Source organism: Sus scrofa, chromosome 2 (assembly GCF_054392235.1).
Source record: "Sus scrofa isolate SSC_HxYL_T2T_F1_AM1 chromosome 2, Sscrofa_HxYL_maternal_Yorkshire_Landrace_v2.0, whole genome shotgun sequence".
Lineage (NCBI taxonomy): Eukaryota > Metazoa > Chordata > Mammalia > Artiodactyla > Suidae > Sus > Sus scrofa.
In genome coordinates, this window is record NC_139384.1 from 74,654,737 (window position 1) to 74,674,706 (window position 19,970).

General features: G+C 40.8%; 1 protein-coding gene across 3 annotated transcripts in view; it reads left to right on the plus strand.

Moving 5' to 3' along the window:
• The window catches only part of ADGRE3 (adhesion G protein-coupled receptor E3), a 59,100-nt gene that overhangs the window by 18,302 nt on the left and 20,828 nt on the right, over nt 1–19,970 (plus strand). For 2 of the 3 annotated variants that reach the window (XM_021083689.2, XM_085012634.1), the window contains exons 5-7: nt 4,857–4,894; nt 9,572–9,755; nt 13,790–13,903. In XM_021083689.2, coding sequence (XP_020939348.2) covers nt 4,857–4,894; nt 9,572–9,755; nt 13,790–13,903 — 336 coding nt within the window. Of the gene's footprint in view, nt 1–4,856; nt 4,928–9,571; nt 9,756–13,789; nt 13,904–19,970 lie in introns of all 3 variants that reach the window. The other variant, XM_085012635.1, reaches the window with a different exon arrangement.

Here is a 19,970-nt window from a genome sequence, read left to right on the forward strand (position 1 = left end):
TTTAGAATGGATAAGCAATGGGGTCTTACTGTACAGCACAGGGAACTATATCCAATCACTTGTGATCGAACATGATGGAAGATTGTACGAGAAAATAAAGTACCTATATGTATGACTGGGTCACTATGCTGTATAGCAGAAATTGACCCAACACTGTAAATCAACTATACTCTAATAAGAAATTTAATTCAGTTTTTGATCCAATAAAAAAAAGAAGGTAAGTGAATTTTGGAGATGGAGGTGACAGAGTGGCGATTGAGACAGGAATCTTTGAATTTCAAAATAGAGAAATCCACTCAGGCTAACCTAAGCAGAAAAGATGAGTTTATGAGAAGGATGCATGGATATGTCTATATACAACGGAGATTCTGGAATGACCTGAAGCTGGAGACCCATTACCCTCAGGGTACCCCAGTCTCTCAAACTCTCTATTTTCTCTTTTCTTCTCTCATTGCAAACTGGCTTTCTCAGTTCCCTAGTCTACAGGACAGGAAATATGGCCACCAATAGCTCTAAATCTTACCATTGTTATTGATCAAACCACCCAGAGAAGGATCAATTGAATCTCTCTTGGACATAATAGCAAATTCTTTGGAAATGTACAAATTGGTCCAGTTTGAGTCATATGCCCACTCTTGGATCTATGCCCAGGGAGAAATGCCATGTTGGATAAGCATGATCACTATCATAGAAATCATATAGATGGGGAAAGTCTATACGTAAGAAATATAAGGAATTTGGCAGACCATCCATGAAGAAAGAATCTTTAAAGCTAAACTCTAGGAGTACCCTGGTGGCCTAGTGGATTAAGGATCCAACATTGTTACTTCTGTGTCTCAGGTCACTACTGTGGCACAGGTTCGATCCCTGGCCCAGGAGTGGCCAAAAAGTAAAAAAAAAAAAAAAAAGCTAAATTCGAAGAAATCAATTAGTGGAGAAACAATAATATTGATAAATTATATTAACTTCAACTGTACTATGTGCCAGGTACTACACTAAGTGCTTTACATTCAGAACTTCATTTGCAATAATTACATGAAGTAAGCACTGTTATTACAGTACTCTCTCTACATAGATAGATAAATAGATAGATAGATAGATAGATAGATAGATAGATAGATAGATAGATAGATATGTAGATACATAGATACATGAATACATAGATACATAGATACATGGATAGATACAAAGATACATAGATAAAGAAACTGGGAGTTCCCCTCATGGCACAGTGGAAACAAATCCGACTAGGAACCATGAGGTTGCAGGTTCTATCCCTGGCTTTTCTCAGTGGGCTAAGGATCTGGTGTTGCCATGAGCTGTGGTGTAGGTTGCAGACGAGGCTTGGATCCCATGTTTCTGTGGCTGTGGTGTAGGCCGGCAGCTGTAGTTCCTATTGGACCCCTGGCCTGGGAACCTCCATATGCTGCAGGTGCAGCCCTAAAAAGCAAAAAAGAAAAACCAAACAAAAAAAAGAAACCGAAGTACCCAAAGTTAAGTAACTTGCCAACAGTCAGCCAGCTGACAAGATAATTTTTAACTTGGGTCAGCCTATACTGAAAGCCCACACTAGTAGCCACTTTCTGCATGGCAACATGGGTCTCAGGGAAGCCATAAAAGGGACAAAGAATTTCTTTTCTGTAGCAAAAAAATAATGATGATGATGAGTTGTCCCTCTTTATCAGCCAAAATCCAGCTTGGAAAATAGAAACACATGCTAAGTCTTTTAAAAATAAGTAATTCCATATAGAGAATTGGTGCTGGTGAAGGGAGAGCTGAGACATCAAAAGAAGGAATAGTGAGGCAACCCAGAGATTAGCAATAGCAGAAATCCACATCATCCTAAACCTAGGAGGACAAGAGAGGAACTGGTATAACCAGGACCCAAGATCTGGGTCCATCTAATGAGAGCTAGAAATTTGGAAGATACACAACTAATGCTGGAGATGGGACAGGTGATTAATATTCTGGTTCCTTCCTTCCTCTGTTCTCCAGTATTCTATCAGTATTTCCCATTGGCTAAACATATAAGGAAGCCACAGGGTAAAAGATCTTGGCAAATAGAGCTTGCTTAGAAACAGAACAGAACATGCAAAAAGTAAAATCTGAAGGCAAACTGACGGCCACTCGTTCCCAAGAAAATGAATTCTTCTGCTTATAAATATAAGTTAAGGTGGGAGACAGGTAAGACTGTGTAGATTAAATATGATTGATGGTTCTCATGATAGCTTTCTTCAAGATAGGAAATTTCCCTGTGAATCCGTTTCTACCTCCATGCTCTCAAATTCTGTCTATTCCATTTTTACCCTCCCCTACGTAGAGTCTCAATTTTCCTTTTCTTTTTTTTTTTTTTTTTTTTTTTGTCTTTTGCCTTCTATCTTTTTAGGGCCACACCCGCAGCATATGGAGGTTCCCAGGCCAGGGGTCTAATCAGAGCTATAGCTGCTGACCTACACCACAGCCACAGCAACGCCAGATCTGAGCCACGTCTGCAACCTACACCACAGCTCATGGGAACACCGGATCCTTAACCCACTGAGCAAGGCCAGGGATCGAACCCACAACCTCATGGTTCCTAGTCAGATTTGTTTCTGTTGTGCCACGATGGGAACTCCTCAATTTTCCTTTTAATTGTTGGTTTTGTCACTGGGTTTGTGTCTGAGCCAAGGTTTATAGTTGATGACTCCATCTGGGGAGTAGAGAAAAGATAATTGATAATGTTATGGGAGAAGCTGGCTGAAGGTGTCCCAAAGTCCTCTCATCCTTCTCACACTAACCCTGTACTGTTATAATGATTTTGGTTTTAAGTAATATTATACCTGACTGTAAATGATTCATCAATAGGGATTATCAACAAATCTCATGTAACAAGAAATCCAGACGTAGATACTTTCTCACTTTGCTAATGTAGCATCTTCATAGAAGAGCTCCGGGTTGGTCTCTGTTGGCTTTACTCATGATTCCAAATTGGCTGCCACAGCTTCAAACATCATATCCTCATACATCCATGCCTCAAAGAGAAGGGACTAGGTACCATTTAAAGCACTTAGTGCCATGCCTGTAAGTGTTTGCTAATGTTGCTAGTGTTTCATCTGATTCTCAGGAAAACCAAATAGGTTAAAACCCCCGCTTCAGATGGAAAGGTCTGGGAAAGTTCAGGTAGCTCTTTAATACCAAGAGTATGTTTTCTACCAATGGGAGGTGCTCCTGCAAAATTTAAGCCCATGTTCCTGTATTTCCCCAAGTCTCAAGCTGGAGCCCACACCAGGGTCTTGCAGCTCCATGGGCTCCAAATCTGAGACTGGGATCCAGGTGGGGAGGGTGAAAGTAACAAGCACCAGGTAGGTAGAAAGGGATTGCTGTGCCATAAGTCCACCACTAATCCAGATAATCAACAAAGAGTTGAATGAATTAATTAGTGAATGAATGAATGAGTATGATTGAACCCAAAGTGAACTGGTATTTTACTAGGCAATGGGCACCTCTGTCGACAACATATAAACAGACTGAGATTCTACCTGGGTTGTGATATTAATCTATTAAATTCACCTTATTTTACAAGAAAGAGAAATGACTTTAGTTATTTTCCTAATTTTAAGACCCTTCCTAATTTTAAGAGCTCATTCAGATGGACTGGGTCCATTGGGATTAGTTATTGCCAAGGCCGGTAGGTCCAAGAAACCCCTCACACAAAGAAAGTATGCAGTCTTCAGCCAAAAGCACGTTTTTCTACAACAAATGTGGTTTCTAATAACAAGCACTTTCTGAATTCAAGGTTGTAAGTCCAAGTTCTTGAACTCTTAAGACAAAATCTTTGATAGTATAGGAAAACTCTTTGCTCTTTTTAACAAATAGACTCAGCAGAAAACCAAGACACAGAATAAGTATAGATTTAAGCTCAGTATGATGGGAACAGGAATGCAAACATTTGCTAGCCTTTTCTCCTCTTTCTAAAATAGATAAGATGGCTGTCCTCACAAAGTACAAGAAGCAACACACAAAATTCTCCTTAATAGCTGATGATCATAAACTGACATTTCTGTTTCAGTTGTAATTCTAAGCCAGGCTGAACTTTAAAACCTGAAGCATCTAATTTTCTGTTTCTGCAGCCATTTCAGTTATAATGTCCAGACATGACTAAATTAAAGAATTTAGGAGTTCCCATTGTGGTGCAGTGGAAACGAATCCGACTAGGAACCATGAGGTTACAGGTTCAATCCCTGGCCTCGCTCAGTGGGTTAAGGATTTGGTGTTGCCATGAGCTCTGGTGTAGGTCGCAGACGTGGCTCAGATCTGATGTTGCTGTAGCTCTGTTGTAGGCCAGCAGCTATAGCTCCGATTAGACCCCTAGCCTGGGAATCTCCATATGCCACACGTGTGACCCTATAAAGACAAAAGACCAAAAAATATATATATATTTAGAGTTTACAATTTTTTTCTTTCTCTAAGCCAAGGTATCGCTACCACAGCAATATTGACATTTGGGATCTAACAATGATTTGTGGTCCAAAATTATTCTGTGCATTATAGTGTGTTGAGCAGCTTGCATTATAGTGTGTTGAGCAGCTTCCCAGACCTCCACACACTAGAGTAGCACTCTAAGTCATGACCACCAAAATGTCTCCAGCCATTTCCAAAGTCCCTTAGAAGAAAATCACTGTAAGCTGAAAAACAATGCTCTACTGCACAACAAGGAACTCGAATGCTGATCTCCCAAAAGAGCAAATGACCTTTTCATTGAACATTAAGAATATGAGTTCAGACCTTATAGATGCAAAGTTACCCACCTTACCTGCTGACCTCTTCAGGCTTTCACTTTCGGTTCCAACAGTAACTTCCCTTGATGTCTTTTTCAGAAATCACCCCCTCAAATAAAACCAAAGACACAAAAGAGGTGAGTGGAAGCTGAGTCCTGGAACCTAGTCAGGTAACAAATACTTACAAGTTTCAAAATGAGCAAATGGAGGTGCATACTATATATCTCATGTGTGCTATATGTCATACATAATGTATATAATAATATTAAAATATAGGTTCCTGTTGTGGCTCAGTGGGTTAAGGATACAACATAGTTTCTATGAGGATGAGGGTTCAATTCCTGGCCTCACTCAGTGGGTTAAGGATCTTGAGTTGCCGCAAGCTGCAGCATAGGTCACAGAGGTGATTCAGTGTTGCAGTGTTGTGGTGGCTGTGACATGGGCCTCAGCTACAGCTCTGATTTGACCCCTGGCCTGGAAGCTTCTGTATGCCACAGGTGTGGCCATAGAAAGAAAAGAAAAAAAAAAGGTAAGAAAAGAGAGCCCCCACTATGACACAGTGGGTTAAGAATTTGTGGTGGCTCTGGCTGCTTCAGAGGCATGGGTTCAATCCTCTGGTTGCTTCAGAGGCACAAGTTCAAATCCCAGCACCGCAGTGTTAAATGACACGGGCAAAATGGAAACCTTGCTGTATCACTCATGGTTCTCCAGAGAAACAGAAGAAAGGGGAGACATAGATATAGACATCTGTTATAAGGAATTGACTGACAGGTCCCTGCAGTCAACAAGCTGGAGGTCCAGAAGAGCTAATGGTGTATTTCCAGTTTGAATCAGAAGCCTGAGACCCAAGAAAAGCTGATGTTTCAGTTCAAGTCTGAAGGGGAAAAAAATGTCCCAGCTCAAGACTGGGACAGGTGGTCAGGCAGGAGGAAAAGCCCCCTTACTCAGACTTCTAGTTCTAGCTAGGTCCTTGTTTGACTGGATGAGGCCCACCCACATCAGGGAAGGCAATCTGTTCTACTTCATCCACCCATTCAGACATTAATTTCCTCTAGAAATACCCTCACAGACACACTCAGAATGATGCTTGGCCAAATATGTGGTCCAGACCAGTTGACACATGAAATTAACCATCATGCTCTTCAAGATCAATTTACTCATCTGTAAGGTAGGGATAGTTTTGGCGCCTACTTCCTTGGATAGATGAGAGGGTTAAATGAGATAATATATTCAGCGCAGACCCTGGTCCAATGTACACCTTCCATGCATGTGATCCATTGTCATCTTTGGCAAACTGATAACATTTACATGGTGCATGGTCACCCTCTAGACAGTGAGCTTCTTGAGGGCAGGAATCAGACCAAGCCCACATTGGGAATTCAGTAACTACTCATTGAAGTAATGAACAAATAATCATGTTATTAACAGGAACATTTCATTACAGAATGTCATTGCCAGGTTCCTCCAAAAATTAAACATAGAATTGCCATATGACCCAGCAATTCCACTCATAGGAATATACTCAAGAGACTGGATCATTCTTTGTGTGGGGGCTGTCCATGCATTATAGGATGCTGAGCAGCGTCTCCGGCCTAAATAGCAGTAACACTCTTCAGTGGTGAAAATCCAGATGTCTCTAGATATTACCAAATGCCCCCGGGACTCAAAATCACCCTCAGTTGAAAACCACTGGTCTATTTCTAGAAACCTTACCACTTCCTTGTTGGTAAAAGATGTTCGTAATAACTAACACTTATATGGTGTTTACCAGGCACAGACACTGTTCTAAAAACATAGCATCTCTCAGCCTGGAAATAAACCCACACACCTATGGTCAATTAATCTTTGATAAAGGAAGCAAGAATATAAAATGAGAAAAAAGAGCCTCTTCAGTAAGTGGTGCTGGGAAAGTTGGACAGCCGCATGTAAATCAATGAAACTGGAACATATCATCACACCATGCACAAAAACAAATTCAAAATGTCTTAAAGACTTAAACATAAGACATGACACCACAAAACTCCTAAAAGAGAACATAGGCAAAAACTTCTCTGATATAAATCATACAAATTTCTTATTAGGTCAGTTTCCCAAGGTAATAGAAATAAAAACAAAAATAAACAAATGGGACCTAATCAAACTTACAAGATTTTTCACAGCAAAGGAAACCATAAAAACGACAACCTGCAGAATGGGAGAAAATAGTTTGTGATGCAACTGACAAGGGCTTAATCTCCAAAATATACAAACAACTCATATAACTCAACAAAAAACAAACAACCCAATCAAAAAATGGGTAGAAGACCTAAATAGATATTTCTCCAAAGACATACATATGGCCAGTAGGCACATGAAAATATGCTCAACATCACTAGTTGTTAGGGAAAACTACAATGAGGTACCCTCTCACACGGGTCAGAATGGCTATCATTAAAAAGTCTACAAATAACAAACACCAGAGAGTGTGTGGAAAGAAGGGAACCCTTCTACACTCTTGATGGGAATATAAGTTGGTGCAACCACTATGGAAAACAGTATGGAAGTCCCTCAGAAAATTAAAAATAGAATTACCATGTGATCCAGCAACCCCACTCCTGGAAATATATTCAGACAAAATTATAATTCAAAAAGATATATGCACCCCTATGTTCATGGTAGCACTATTTACAATAGCCAAGTCATAGAAACTACTTAAATGTCCATTGACAGATGAATTTACTAAGGTGTGGTACACATATACAATGGAATACTACTCAGCCATTAAAAAAGAATGAAATAATGTCATTTGCAGCAAATGGATGCATCTAGAGATTATCATACTGAGTGAAGTAAGTCAGAAAAAAAAAAGCCACAATTGAACCCGTCTACAAAACGTAAACAGATTCACAGACATAAAGAACAGACTTGTGGTTGCCAACAGGGAGAGGGGAGAGAAAGGGAGAGGGATGGACTAGGAGTTTGGGGTTAGTAGAGGCAAACTATTACATTTAGAATGGATAATAATGAGTCCCTACTGTACAGCACAGGAAAATACAACCAGTCTCTTGGGATAGAGAATGAGGGAAGATAATATAAGAAAGGGAATCTTTATATATGTATGACTGGGTCGCTTTACTATATAGCAGAAATTGGCACAACACTGTAAATCATCTAGACTTTAATAAAAAGAATAAAAATAAAGGGAAAAAAATGCCCTCTAGCTGATGTCAACCTCAGGGTGAAAAACCTTCCTTTGCAAGTTCGGTATATCTGACTGTGGTTGGCAGTCTTCCAGATGACCCCCCAAACAATCCCTATAGCTTGGTAGTCATGCCCATTTGTAGTGCTCTCTCTGACAATAACTCAAAGCTGGTCCATGTGATAAATATAATGGAGATTATAGTTTGTGACTTGTGAGGTTAGATCATAAACGGCTTGGTGGCTTCCACTTTGGTCTCTGCCATGTTGTAAGGATACTCGGTCAGCCCTTTGGCGAGGCTCACATGGCAAGGACCTGAGGCCTCCTGCCAACAGCCCCTGTGAGTGCACCATCGTGGAAGCAGACTCTCCAGCCCCAGCCCAGCTTTCAGATGACTGTAGCCCCAGGCAACATCTTGACTGCAACCAGATGAGAGATCCCAACACAGGACCACCCAGCCAAGCTCCTCTTGAATTCCCAAACTTCACAAACTGTGAGATAATAAGTGCCTATTTTTTAAGACATGAAGTTTTAGGATAATTTGTTATGCAACCGTAGTTAAATTAGCCTAGAACTTCACTGTGGAATGTGGGAGTACTGAGCACCTATCATACTAAATGTAGTAAGTCAGAAAGAGAAAGATATGACTTTAATTCCACACATTAGTGATAATGATATCACTTATACGTGGAATCTAAAATATGGCTCAAATGAACCTATCTACAAAACTGTGACACAGATTCACAGACATAGAAAACAGATTTGTGGTTGCCAAGGGGGAGGGGGTTGAGGGAGGGATGGACTAGGAGGTTGGGTTTGGTAGATGCAAACTCATATTTAGAATGGGTAAACAACAAGATCCTACTGTATAGCACAGGGAACTATATACAATCTCCTGGGATAGACAAAAATTGAAAAAATATTAAAAAGAATATATAGGTGGGGAAAAAATGTAATTGTAATGTATACATGTAAGGATAACCTGACCCCCTTGCTGTACAGTGGGAAAATAAAAAAATTATTTAAAAAAAAGAATATATATAAGAAAATGAATTATATATATGTATAATAAATACATATAACTGAATCACTTTGCTGTATAGCTGAAATTGGCACAACGTTATAAATCAGCTATACTTTAATTTTTAAAAATCAGCAAAAAAATAAAAATAGCATCTCTCAGCTCATTTAATCTTCCCTCCAAACCCTGTGGGGTCCTCATACTGTCCTCATCCTAAGACAGGCAAACCGAGCATAGAGCAATTGAGTGACTTTTCCACAGTCAAACAGCCAGTGAATGGTGGAATCAGGATTTTTTTAATTCATTTTTATTGTTTAACTCTTTATTTTGAAATAATATCAGACTGACAAATAATTCTGCAAAAATCATACAAAGAATGAGTGTACACTCTTCACCCAGATTTCCCTCATATTACCATTCTATTTAACCACCGTAGAGTTATCCAAATCAGGAAATCCACATTGATAGAATATTATTATCTAATCTATAAACCTGGAATCTGGATTTGAATAGGGTTCTCTGCCTCCAGTACTTGCTTTCTCGTGCTTTCCACTGAGCCTCGGGATATGGGACCTATCTGATTGGATTTTTTTTTAATTCTTTTTATCTTCAAAGCTGCAACGTGTTGTTGAGAGGATTGAATCACTTCTCAACAACAAGACTCTATGGGGAATGGAAGAGAGGAGAAACATTGCATCCACCGCTACATCTTTTCTCCAGACTGTGGAATCGACTGTTCTGGATACTGCCTTGAAAGCCCCAGACCAAAAAATCCAGAAAGTCCAAAACAGTACACTGGGTAAGAAGAAAATAAGGCCTGATACACACAGGAGCATTTTTACTAACTGGGCTATGGATTTAGCAATGAGAAAAGTAAATAAGTACTGCATGAGTCCATTTATGTAAAAGTCTAGAAAGTGCAAACTAATCTATAGTGACAGGGACAGGAGGGTGGGCAAAGGGATGAAAAAGGGGCATGAAGGAGTTCCCTGGTAGAGCAGCAGGTTAAGGATCCAGCATTTTCACTGCAGCCGCTTGGGTCGCTGCAGTGGCACAGGTTCCATCCCTGACCCAGGAATTTCCATATGCCACAGGCACAGCCAAAATTTAAAAAAAAAAAAAAAAAAAAAGGAGCATGAGAAAATTTGGAGGAATTGATAGAGGGTGACGGAAAATATCTCTACCTCGATTGTGGTATTGGTTTTACAGATGTGTACACAGGATAAAACTCATCAAGTTGTACACTTTAATGGGTACAATTTGTTGTACATCCATTACTCCTCCATAGAGCTGTTTATAAAATTTGCCAGTGGTTTCCAATCCTAGGTCTGGGATTCTGGCTTAAGGGTAGTTTTTCTTTTTTAATCCTGTGCCTATATAACCTATCAGCACACATCAGGGTGATGCTACTTTTGAACCATCCCAGAAGGAGCATCTTACTACACTTTTATTGGGGGGGGCCCTGCTCAGACAGCAAGTGGAAGTCCCTGGACCAGGGACCGAATCAGCACAACAGCAGAGACCCAAGCCACTACCATGACAACACCAGATCCTTACCCCGCTGCACCACAAGAGAACGCCCTTTAACTACACACATTTAAAATAAAAATACTTCCATTTTATATATATATATATATATAATGGCAATATATATATTGCCATACATATAAATTATATAGCCATATAATGGGGTGATATGCTAAGGTGCTTGGCTGCAGTAATCATTTTACCATGTATTGTGTATCGTCTTCATATTGCACACCTTAAATATACTCAATTTTTGTTTTAAAAAACAAAAATAAAATGCCACACCTGGCACTTGGTAGGCATTTAACAAGTCACAGCATTATTTTTATGACCCTGGAGGAATACAGGTAGCACAGAGAATCAGAACAAACCCCCTCCCCACCCTCCCCCACCCACATAACAGGATACCCACGTTAGGCAGCTCTGACCCCGGACAGGCTTGTGGCCAAATAAAGGCAGTGAGATCTGTCTCCGATGGCCCCTCCCCCTCTCAGAACCCCCTCTCTAAGGAAAAGCCTTAAGATGCTGTCCCCTTGTTCAGTGTTACAAGAGACTTGGCCAAAAACACCTCTCAAGCTAATCTCTCAATGGTGGATGACAGTTTTATATTGAGGTGGGTGACTCAGAACATGACTTGTAGGCAGCACCTCCATACCACTTCCTTGTAAAACTGGCCATGCCTCTGTGTGAGTGTGTGTGTGTGTTTGCACGTCAAAGTCTGAGGCGTGTTTGGAGGAGTGTGTAGGAGCTTGTCTGTGTATGCCTCTGGACCCGGACAGAGAGGGACAGGGTCTCACCCCACTGAATCCCTTTTGGCTGCTGGAAAGACCTAGGCAGACTCATCTATGGACCCAGCTCAGGCCGTCAGAGTGGTACCTGAAGGGTTAATCTGTTCCTGTGTCAACCAGGGTCAGTGAGTGCAGTGTCACTGAGGACTCAGTGGCTGACCCTGACTCTTCCTGGCCCTTTGCTGTTTCCAGCACCTGGCTTACTTCCAGCACACAGTAAGCACTCAATAAATGTCTGCTGAGAATGGCTAAGAAAAAAATAAATAAAAATAAAAAATAAAAAAATAAAATACCACGGCAAAGCCAAGTATTAAGGTTGTTTAATTTTTTTTTAAATGTACACAAAGTTAAATTTAGACCAGCTAAATCAGCCCACAACCCAGTCTTCCAGTCTGATAGCCATGTAGGTACATGTTTGATGAAGAGACACATATTTGTTGTGTATGTTATATTTTACATACAGTTGCACAGCCTGCTTTCTCACTCATTACATTACTAACATCTTTCCAAGCAAATTATTTGTCATCATTACCTATGTTGTCTTTAATGGTTTATAGAGTTGCACTGCAGATAAAACATTTATACTATAATTTATTTCCCTATTCTGTGAAATGTGAGTTATTACCAAACAACCCTGTGACAAAAACCACTGAAAATGTGTGTGTGTGTTTGCTTGATAATTTCTTAGGATAAATTCATAGAAGAGAAATTGTTAGGTCAAAAGGAAGAAAATATTTTATATGCTTTTGATGCATATCACTATATTGGCCCCCAGAAATGCTGTTTGCTGTGCTTTTTATTTGTCTCAGAGAATAGTTATGTATGCCTAATTAACCATTTTGTTTTACCAACTCATATAATAAAATACATGTATTTTACAATATATAAAAATAATAATTTTTTTAATTTTTAATAAAGTAAAATTCAGTGCCTAACCTTCTTGGAAACCAGAATCTGGACATTTTCATTCAAAATTAAACCAGATTATGAGTTACTCTCATCCTTCCTGATTTGGCCAGGCCCTAATCATCTAATGGATAACCGGTACCCTCATCTCAGTGGGCTTTAGTCTCCTTATCGGTAAACTGAGATAATAATACTGCATAAAATGCACTTAGAACTAGGGTTGGTAATTGCTAAAATTTCTATCATTCTACTTTCTACTCTTTATTATTATTAAATTTTATTAAGATATCATTTTTCATATTCCTATCTACTTTATAGTAGCATCGTTCTTCAAGTGCTATTTTGTTACTTGCTTTTTTTTTTTTCTTTTTGTCCGCACCCACGGCATATGGAAGTTCCCAACCAGGGATTGCATCTGAGCTGGAGCTGCCACGGACGCCATAGTTGTGGCAGTGCTGGATCCTTAACCCACTGTGCCATAGTGGGAACTCTCGTTACTTGCTTTTTTAAAAGCTTTTTTAACATATATAAAAGGAAGCATAATAAGCCTACTGCACCTGTCACCCAGCTACAATAACTTCCAACCCATGACCAGACTCATACTAATTTTTAAGATAAATATTTTCATGAGCTTATTTCTTATTTTTCTTTGACTTCATTTTTATTGGAAGTATGGTTTCCCATTATAGAGATAAGCCATAAATTATTTAATCAATTCCTTCTTGTTAAACATTTAAGCCATTTCTCATTTTTTCACCCTTATGGTCTTTGCTGCTGTGAACCTTCTTATAGCTAAATCTGCCCTCTTCTCCATGATTGTTTCTGATAATAAATTCCTAGAGGAGTTCCCATTGTGGCTCAGCAGTAATCAACCGGACTAGTATCCATGAGGACATGGGTTCAATCCCTGGCCTTGCTCAGTAGGTTAAGGATCCAGTGTTGCTGTGAGCTGCAGTGTAGGTCACAGACGGCTCAGATCCCAAGTTGCTGTGGATGTGGTGTAGACCAGCAGCTACAGCTCCAGTTTGGCCCCTAGCCTAGGAACTTCCATGTGCCATGGGTGTGGCCATAAAAAGACATAAATAAATAAATAAATAAATAAATAAATAAATAAATTCCTAGAAATGGTATTGTTGCTTCAGAGAGGATGTGCTAGTTAAGAACTTGGTTTCATGAGTTATGAAATTCCCTCTGTGGTGCAACAGGATCAGCAGTGTCTCCCTAGCGCTAGGATGCAGGTTTGATCCCCAGCCTGGCACAGTGTATAAAGGATCTGGAGTTGTCGCAGCTGCAGCATAGGTCATAAATGAGGCTTAGATCTAATCCCTGACCTGGGAACTCCATATGCAGCAGGGTAGCCAAAAGAGGAGGAAAAAAAAAGAACTTGGTTTTTGGAGCTAGAGTCTTACTTAATTTCTGAATTTCAGTTTCCCCATCTGGACAATAGTCCCTCATGGGGTTATACGAGGCTGTTATAAGATGACAGTGCACAAAGCTTTTAGCCCAGTGCCTGGCACATCCTAGACACTCCGTAAATGGGAGCCCTTTGGGTAGCTATGCACATTTTTTAAATTATAATAATGGCAAACTTGCCTATTGCTTTTCTTACCAGCTGTTGAAACTCGAGTTGTTACAGATTGTTCCCAGGGAATCATGTTCAACTTGAAGGCCCAAATGAACTCAATGGATATCCACTGTGATGACATCATCCAGGGAGACATACAAGGTACATGTGGTATCTATATTCAGAATCCCTAAGACACAAAAGCAATTTCCTCACTACTGTGTGAGTAGTAAGAAAATGTCCCAAATTGGTTCCTCCCTAATAGGTCTGTTACCCTAAGACTGTGTCATTTGAGTCTTTTCCTTAAAAAAAAATCTTCCTAAAGTGGGTCTTTCTTTTCTTCCACATGAAAGAGTCTTCTCTGCAATTTGGGGGCTATTCAGTTTGGGTCGACTCAGATGCGGTCCCTGAGACAAGTGTCAGGAGTTCAAGTATAAGGATTGTACTTGGAGATGATCCCAGAAGCACCAGCAGGTATATGAGTCAGGGTTCTCCAGAGAAACAGAACCAATAGGATGTGTATGTGTAGAGACAGCGAGAGACAGGCAGGACAGAGACAGAGAATTTAAGAAGAATTTAGCTCATGAGACTGTGGAGGGTAGCAAGTCTAAAACCCAAGCAACAGGCTGAAGACACAGGGGAAGATTGATCATGCAGCTCAAGTCTGAAGACAGTCTCTTCCTTGGTGGGGAAGTCATTCTTTCTTTTAACACCTTCCACTGATTGCATGAGGCCCACCCACCCACATTATGAAGAGTAATCTGCTTTATTCAAAGTCTACTGATTGAACTATTAATCTCATCCAAAAACACCTTCCCATGGAATTCCCATTGTGGCTTAGCAGGTTAAGGACCCAACATTGTCTCTGTGAGGATGCAGGTTCAATTCCTGGCCTCGCTCAGTGAATTAAGGATCTGGTGGCATAGGTCACAGATGTGGCTCAGATCCTATGGCATAAGCCTCAGCTGCAGCTCCGATCTGACCCCTAACCCAGGAAATTCCATAGCTGCATGGTGCAGCCTTAAAAAAAAAATACCTTCACAGCAATATCCAGACTGGTGTTTGACCAAATATCTGGATAATATAGCTTATCCAATTGACACATAAAATCAAACATCCTAATAAAGAAAATAGGAAGTGAGACTGGGAAGAGAAGGAAGCCCATACAGGTATTGTTATGTTAGTGAGTAGGTTACTGCTGGTGGTGACTGGAGTTCAATTCCACTGAGTTTCCCCATTCAAGGAGAGAGAGCTGGGCTATTTATACACCTGCTCTGACCCAACATTGGTTGAGAGCCCTTCCAGGGGGTGGAAGGTGAGGTAAACCTTTAGGCTCTTCCAGCCTGCCCTGTATACATATCAAACACATTTACTCCAGGGAAAGCTCCCAGACAGAGTCACAGCTGCTTGCAGTAGAAACTAAGAGTGCCAAAGGAATAAAGTCAGGGTACCTAGAACATCTGCTACGGCCTGTGTAAAAAGGGACAGATTGTTACTATTAACTGTCCCAGTATCACCAGACCTTCTGATTTTTCAAGAGAAACCAAAAATTGGGTTATTTGCATGAATACCTCCAATTTTTTAATTTGGCAAGAACACTTCTATTATAATTGCCATATAGTTATAATTGCTATAGCACAATAAATGGGCTCTCAAAATCCAATTCCATAAACACGGGGTACTGCTGGTCTACACCATCACCCAAAGAACCAAAGTAAAGACAATAAACACAGAGACAACTAACCACATGCAGAACTGAGAAAGTCTCATGTAGCAATTAGTTCCTGTTTCTTCCTCTCCTCCCCTGAGAAGATGAGAACTTGAATCTGCCTCCATTTGAGGATGGGCCAGGTGGAAGATGAAAGCCAAACAAAAACCACATAATTTCGTGCTTGCACTGTCACCAGGTTCCCTTGTCACTCGCAATTTGTAGAGAGAGCATGCAAGGTTTCACGGTGCAGGCCAAACCAAACACATCTGCAACCCAGTTTGCTCCTTGGTCACATTCTGAGGCAAGGGGAGGGGGGGTGGGGAAGGGGTGATTAGGATGATGTCAGCATATGAATTTGGGGAGGACACAGCTCAGCCCATAACAACTGTCTAGGCCGAATTGTTTACATGAATTGCAGACATCATAATGTGACTGCATGTGCCTTGGGGAGCATCTGGCACAGACATGCCCAGCAGTTGATTATTTATGTCCCCTAAAATGGCCCCTTTGGCCTTAGCTCAGAGCTTCTGCATTGGCTCTTCCTCTGCCAGGAATGCCAACCACCACCCCACTGGGTGGACTTTTACTCTTCTTTCAACACAGCTCAACTTTCATCTCCTCCATGAAGCCTCCCAGGACTGCCCATTTCTATCACAGCCCCACAGTCAGGCCCTCCTTCCTCCGTGCTCCCTCAGCACCATGAACCTAGCTTATCATGGTATCTAATGTGTTGTATCTGTCAGTTGACTTACCTTAAGGGTAAAAATCATGACTTCTTTCTCTGTGTAGTCACCTTTACCAGCATGGTATCAGAGAGGAGCAACAAATGTTCAATGAATTAAATTCTACATTAGGTTGAGGCCTCGATATCCCTAATGAGAGACAAGAACCCATTGTCGGGTGCTTGACAAGCTTGTAAAGGGACATTTTTTCCTTCCTTCAGTTTCTCTCATGGGCTGGACTGTTGTGGGTACTATACTCTGCCCTGTAGGATGTTGAGCAGCATCCCTGGCCTTTATCCACTAGATGCCAGTAACAATCCCCCAGATGTGACACCAAAAATTCCTCCGGACATTGCTCAATGTCAACTGAGGTTGAGGGAGAGAAGAATAGCCCCCCCACTTGAGAGCCTCTGGTCTGGAGCAACCTTGTAATTTCTCTAAATGGTGACACTTTTTTTACGTATAAATATATCCATTCTTTTTTCCTTTATAGGGTATTACAAACTATTGGGTAGATTTTCGTGTCTATATAGCAGGTTCACACTGTTAATCATCTGTTTTTTACAGTAGTGTGAATATGCTACTCCTACCCTCCCAATTCTTCCCTCCCCCCAACAGTTTCACCTATGGTAACCACAAGATTGGTTTTGAAATCTGTGGGTTTTTTTCTGTATTATAAATAAATTCTTTTATATCATTTTATTAGACTCCACATATAAATGATATCATATGATACTTGTCTTTGTCTTACTTACATCACTCAATATGATAATCTCTAGGTCCATCCATGTTGCTGCAAATGGCATTGTTTCATTTTTTATGGCTGAATAATCTTCCACTGTATATATGTACCACATCTTCTTTATCAATTCTTCTGTCAGTGGACATTTAGGTTGGTTACACTTTTAATATTGGAAGACAGTACTATTCAATCATACCAGAACACCAGGTGTGAACTAGAACTGTCATAGGTAACCAAAGATGCATGATCACATGACTCCCCTCTTTGCAAAACATCTCAGAGGAAAAACCCAGGCCACAGAGACCCACCTTGGGAAACTCGAGAGCTACTCTTCCCTTTTCTGCTTATGACTTTGCTCTTACACCAGAATATTTCAGCTCAGAAACAAGCAGTTTCCAAGCATATGATCAGGTGGATATAGCACCTGCTAATGTCTTCCAACCACATGCTGCTGTTTCGTTCTAACAAATGGAAACTACCATTAACTCAGAGAAAATTGAAGCCCCTGCTTCTCGTCCCCTGCATGAGACAAGAGAAGGATGATTAGAGAAATCCGCTGAGGTATTTATTCCAGTGGGATGAACCACACAGTTAGTAAGCGACAAAGCTGGAATTTGAATCCAGAAACCTGGCTCTAGTCCCTAGATCCTTAACTACTTGCTCTATAAGACCCCTTTGTCATGTGGACTTCTCAGCAGCTGCAAGAATGAATACTTATTAACATGGGAATGTTTTCATTAATATATTATCACATATATAGTCTATATATATATATATATATATATATATATATATATATATAATATGTAGGTCTGTGTGCATATATGCGTATATGCATTATATGCTATGGCTGCTGTAAGATACCAGACTAGGTAGCTTAAACAGGAAGAATTTATTTTCTCACAGTTCCAAAGGCTCGAAGTCCAAGATGAAGGTGTTGGCAGGGATGGTTTCTTCTGAGGCCTTCTCCTTGGCTTGAAGGCAGCCACCTTCCCACTCTGTCCTCACTTGGTCTTTTCTCTGTGTGCCTGCATCCCTGGTCTCTCTTTTTTTGAGGGCCACACCTGCAGCATATGGAAGTTCCCAGGCCAGGGATCAAATCCGAGCTGCAGCATCTACCTATGCCACAACTGAAGCAATGCCAGACCCTTAACTCACTATGCCGCAGTTAGAATTCCCCTGGTCTCTCTGTACATGTCCAAATATCCTCTTATAAGGACATCAGGCAGATAGGATTAGGACCCATTCTTCTTTTCTTTTTTTTTAACAGCCACATGTGTGCCATATGGAAGTTCCTAGGCTAGGGGTCAAATCAGAGCTGTAGCTGCCCACCTATGCCACAGCCACGGCAACACTGGATCCAAGCCACATCTGTGACCTATGCCAAAGCTTCTGGCAATGCCAAACCCTTAACCCGCTGAGCAAAGCCAGGAATCAAACCCACATGTCAGGTTCTTAACTCACTGAGCCACATCGGGAACTCCAAGACCCATTCTAACAGTTTCATTTTCACTTGATCACTTCTTTGAAAGCCCTATCTTCAAATACAGTCAAATTCTGAAGTACTAATAAGACTTCAACATATGGATTTAGGGAGTTGGGGGACACAGTTTGACCCCATCACTATTTATATATATCATGTGCATGTCCTAATATATAATAAGATTATAAATATATGTTATAAATATAAATATATCATGTATCTATCTTTTCTAGCCTATTAAATCATGTTAAATTACACCATTGCCTTGCTTAAAATCCTCCAATAGTTTTCCATTGGCTTAAAATAAAAGCAAACTTCTTCCCAAGGCTCAGAAGGCCATACTGTCCGAAGCAGTATCCATCATCTCTCTGCCCCTTACTTCACTTAATTTTTTCCATAGGACTGAGCATTCTCTGATATATAACCTTATTCGTTTGTTTATATTTGTCTGTCTCCTGCATCAGAAAGTAAGATCCAGGAGTTCCCTGGTGGCACAGTGGGTTAAGGACCCAACATTGACACTGCAGGAGCTTGGGTCAGTGCTGTGATGCAGGTTCAGTTCCTGGCCTGGGAACTTCCTTGTGACATAGGTCCAGCCAAAAGAAAGAAAGAATCCATAAGAGGAGAAACTCAGTTTACTCTGTCCCCCACTGTATCCCCAAAATAATTTCTGAAACATAGTAAACATCCCACTAAAAAAAAAAAAAAATTGAATAAATAAATAGATATGGAGTTCCCTGATGGCCTAGAGGATTAAGGATCTGGCATTGTCACTGCTGTGGTGCAGGTTTGATCCCTGGCCCAGGGACTTCCACATGCCTCAGGCATGGCTGAAAAATAAAATTTAATTTAATTTAAAAGAATGGATGGAGTTCCCATCGTGGCGCAGTGGTTAACGAATCCGACTAGGAACCATGAGGTTGTGGGTTCGCTCCCTGCCCTTGCTCAGTGGGTTAACAATCCGGCGTTGCCATGAGCTGTGGTGTAAGTCACAGACGCGGCTCAGATCCTGCGTTGCTGTGGCTCTGGCATAGGCCAGAGGCAACAGCTCCAATTGGACCCTTAGCCTGGGAACCTCCATATGCCGTGGGTGCCCTCAAAAGACAAAAAAAAAAAAAAAAAAAAAAAAAACAGATAGATAATCATTTCCACATATATTATCTATATCTAGATATGGTTTACATATATAATATGTAGAAAGGAAATGATTACATACAAACACAATAGACTAGAAATACATGTAACCCAACTATAAATTGATTTCCTTGGGTCCAGCCTGTGGTGTATGTTGCAGACACGGCTTGGATATGGTGTTGCTGTGGCTGTGGGGTAGGCTGGCAGCTGCAACTCTGATTCAACCCCCAGCCAGGGAACTTCCATATGCAGCCAGTGTGGCCCCCCCCAAAAAAAAGTATTCAGAAATGGTGGCACTTTTTGTTTTTACTTTTTTTTTTTTCTTTTTAGGCTGCACCCACGGCATATGGAGGTTCCCAGGCTAGGGATCCAATCTAAGCTACAGCTGCTGGCCTATGCCTCAGCCACAGCAACGCAGGATCCAAGCCACATCTGCA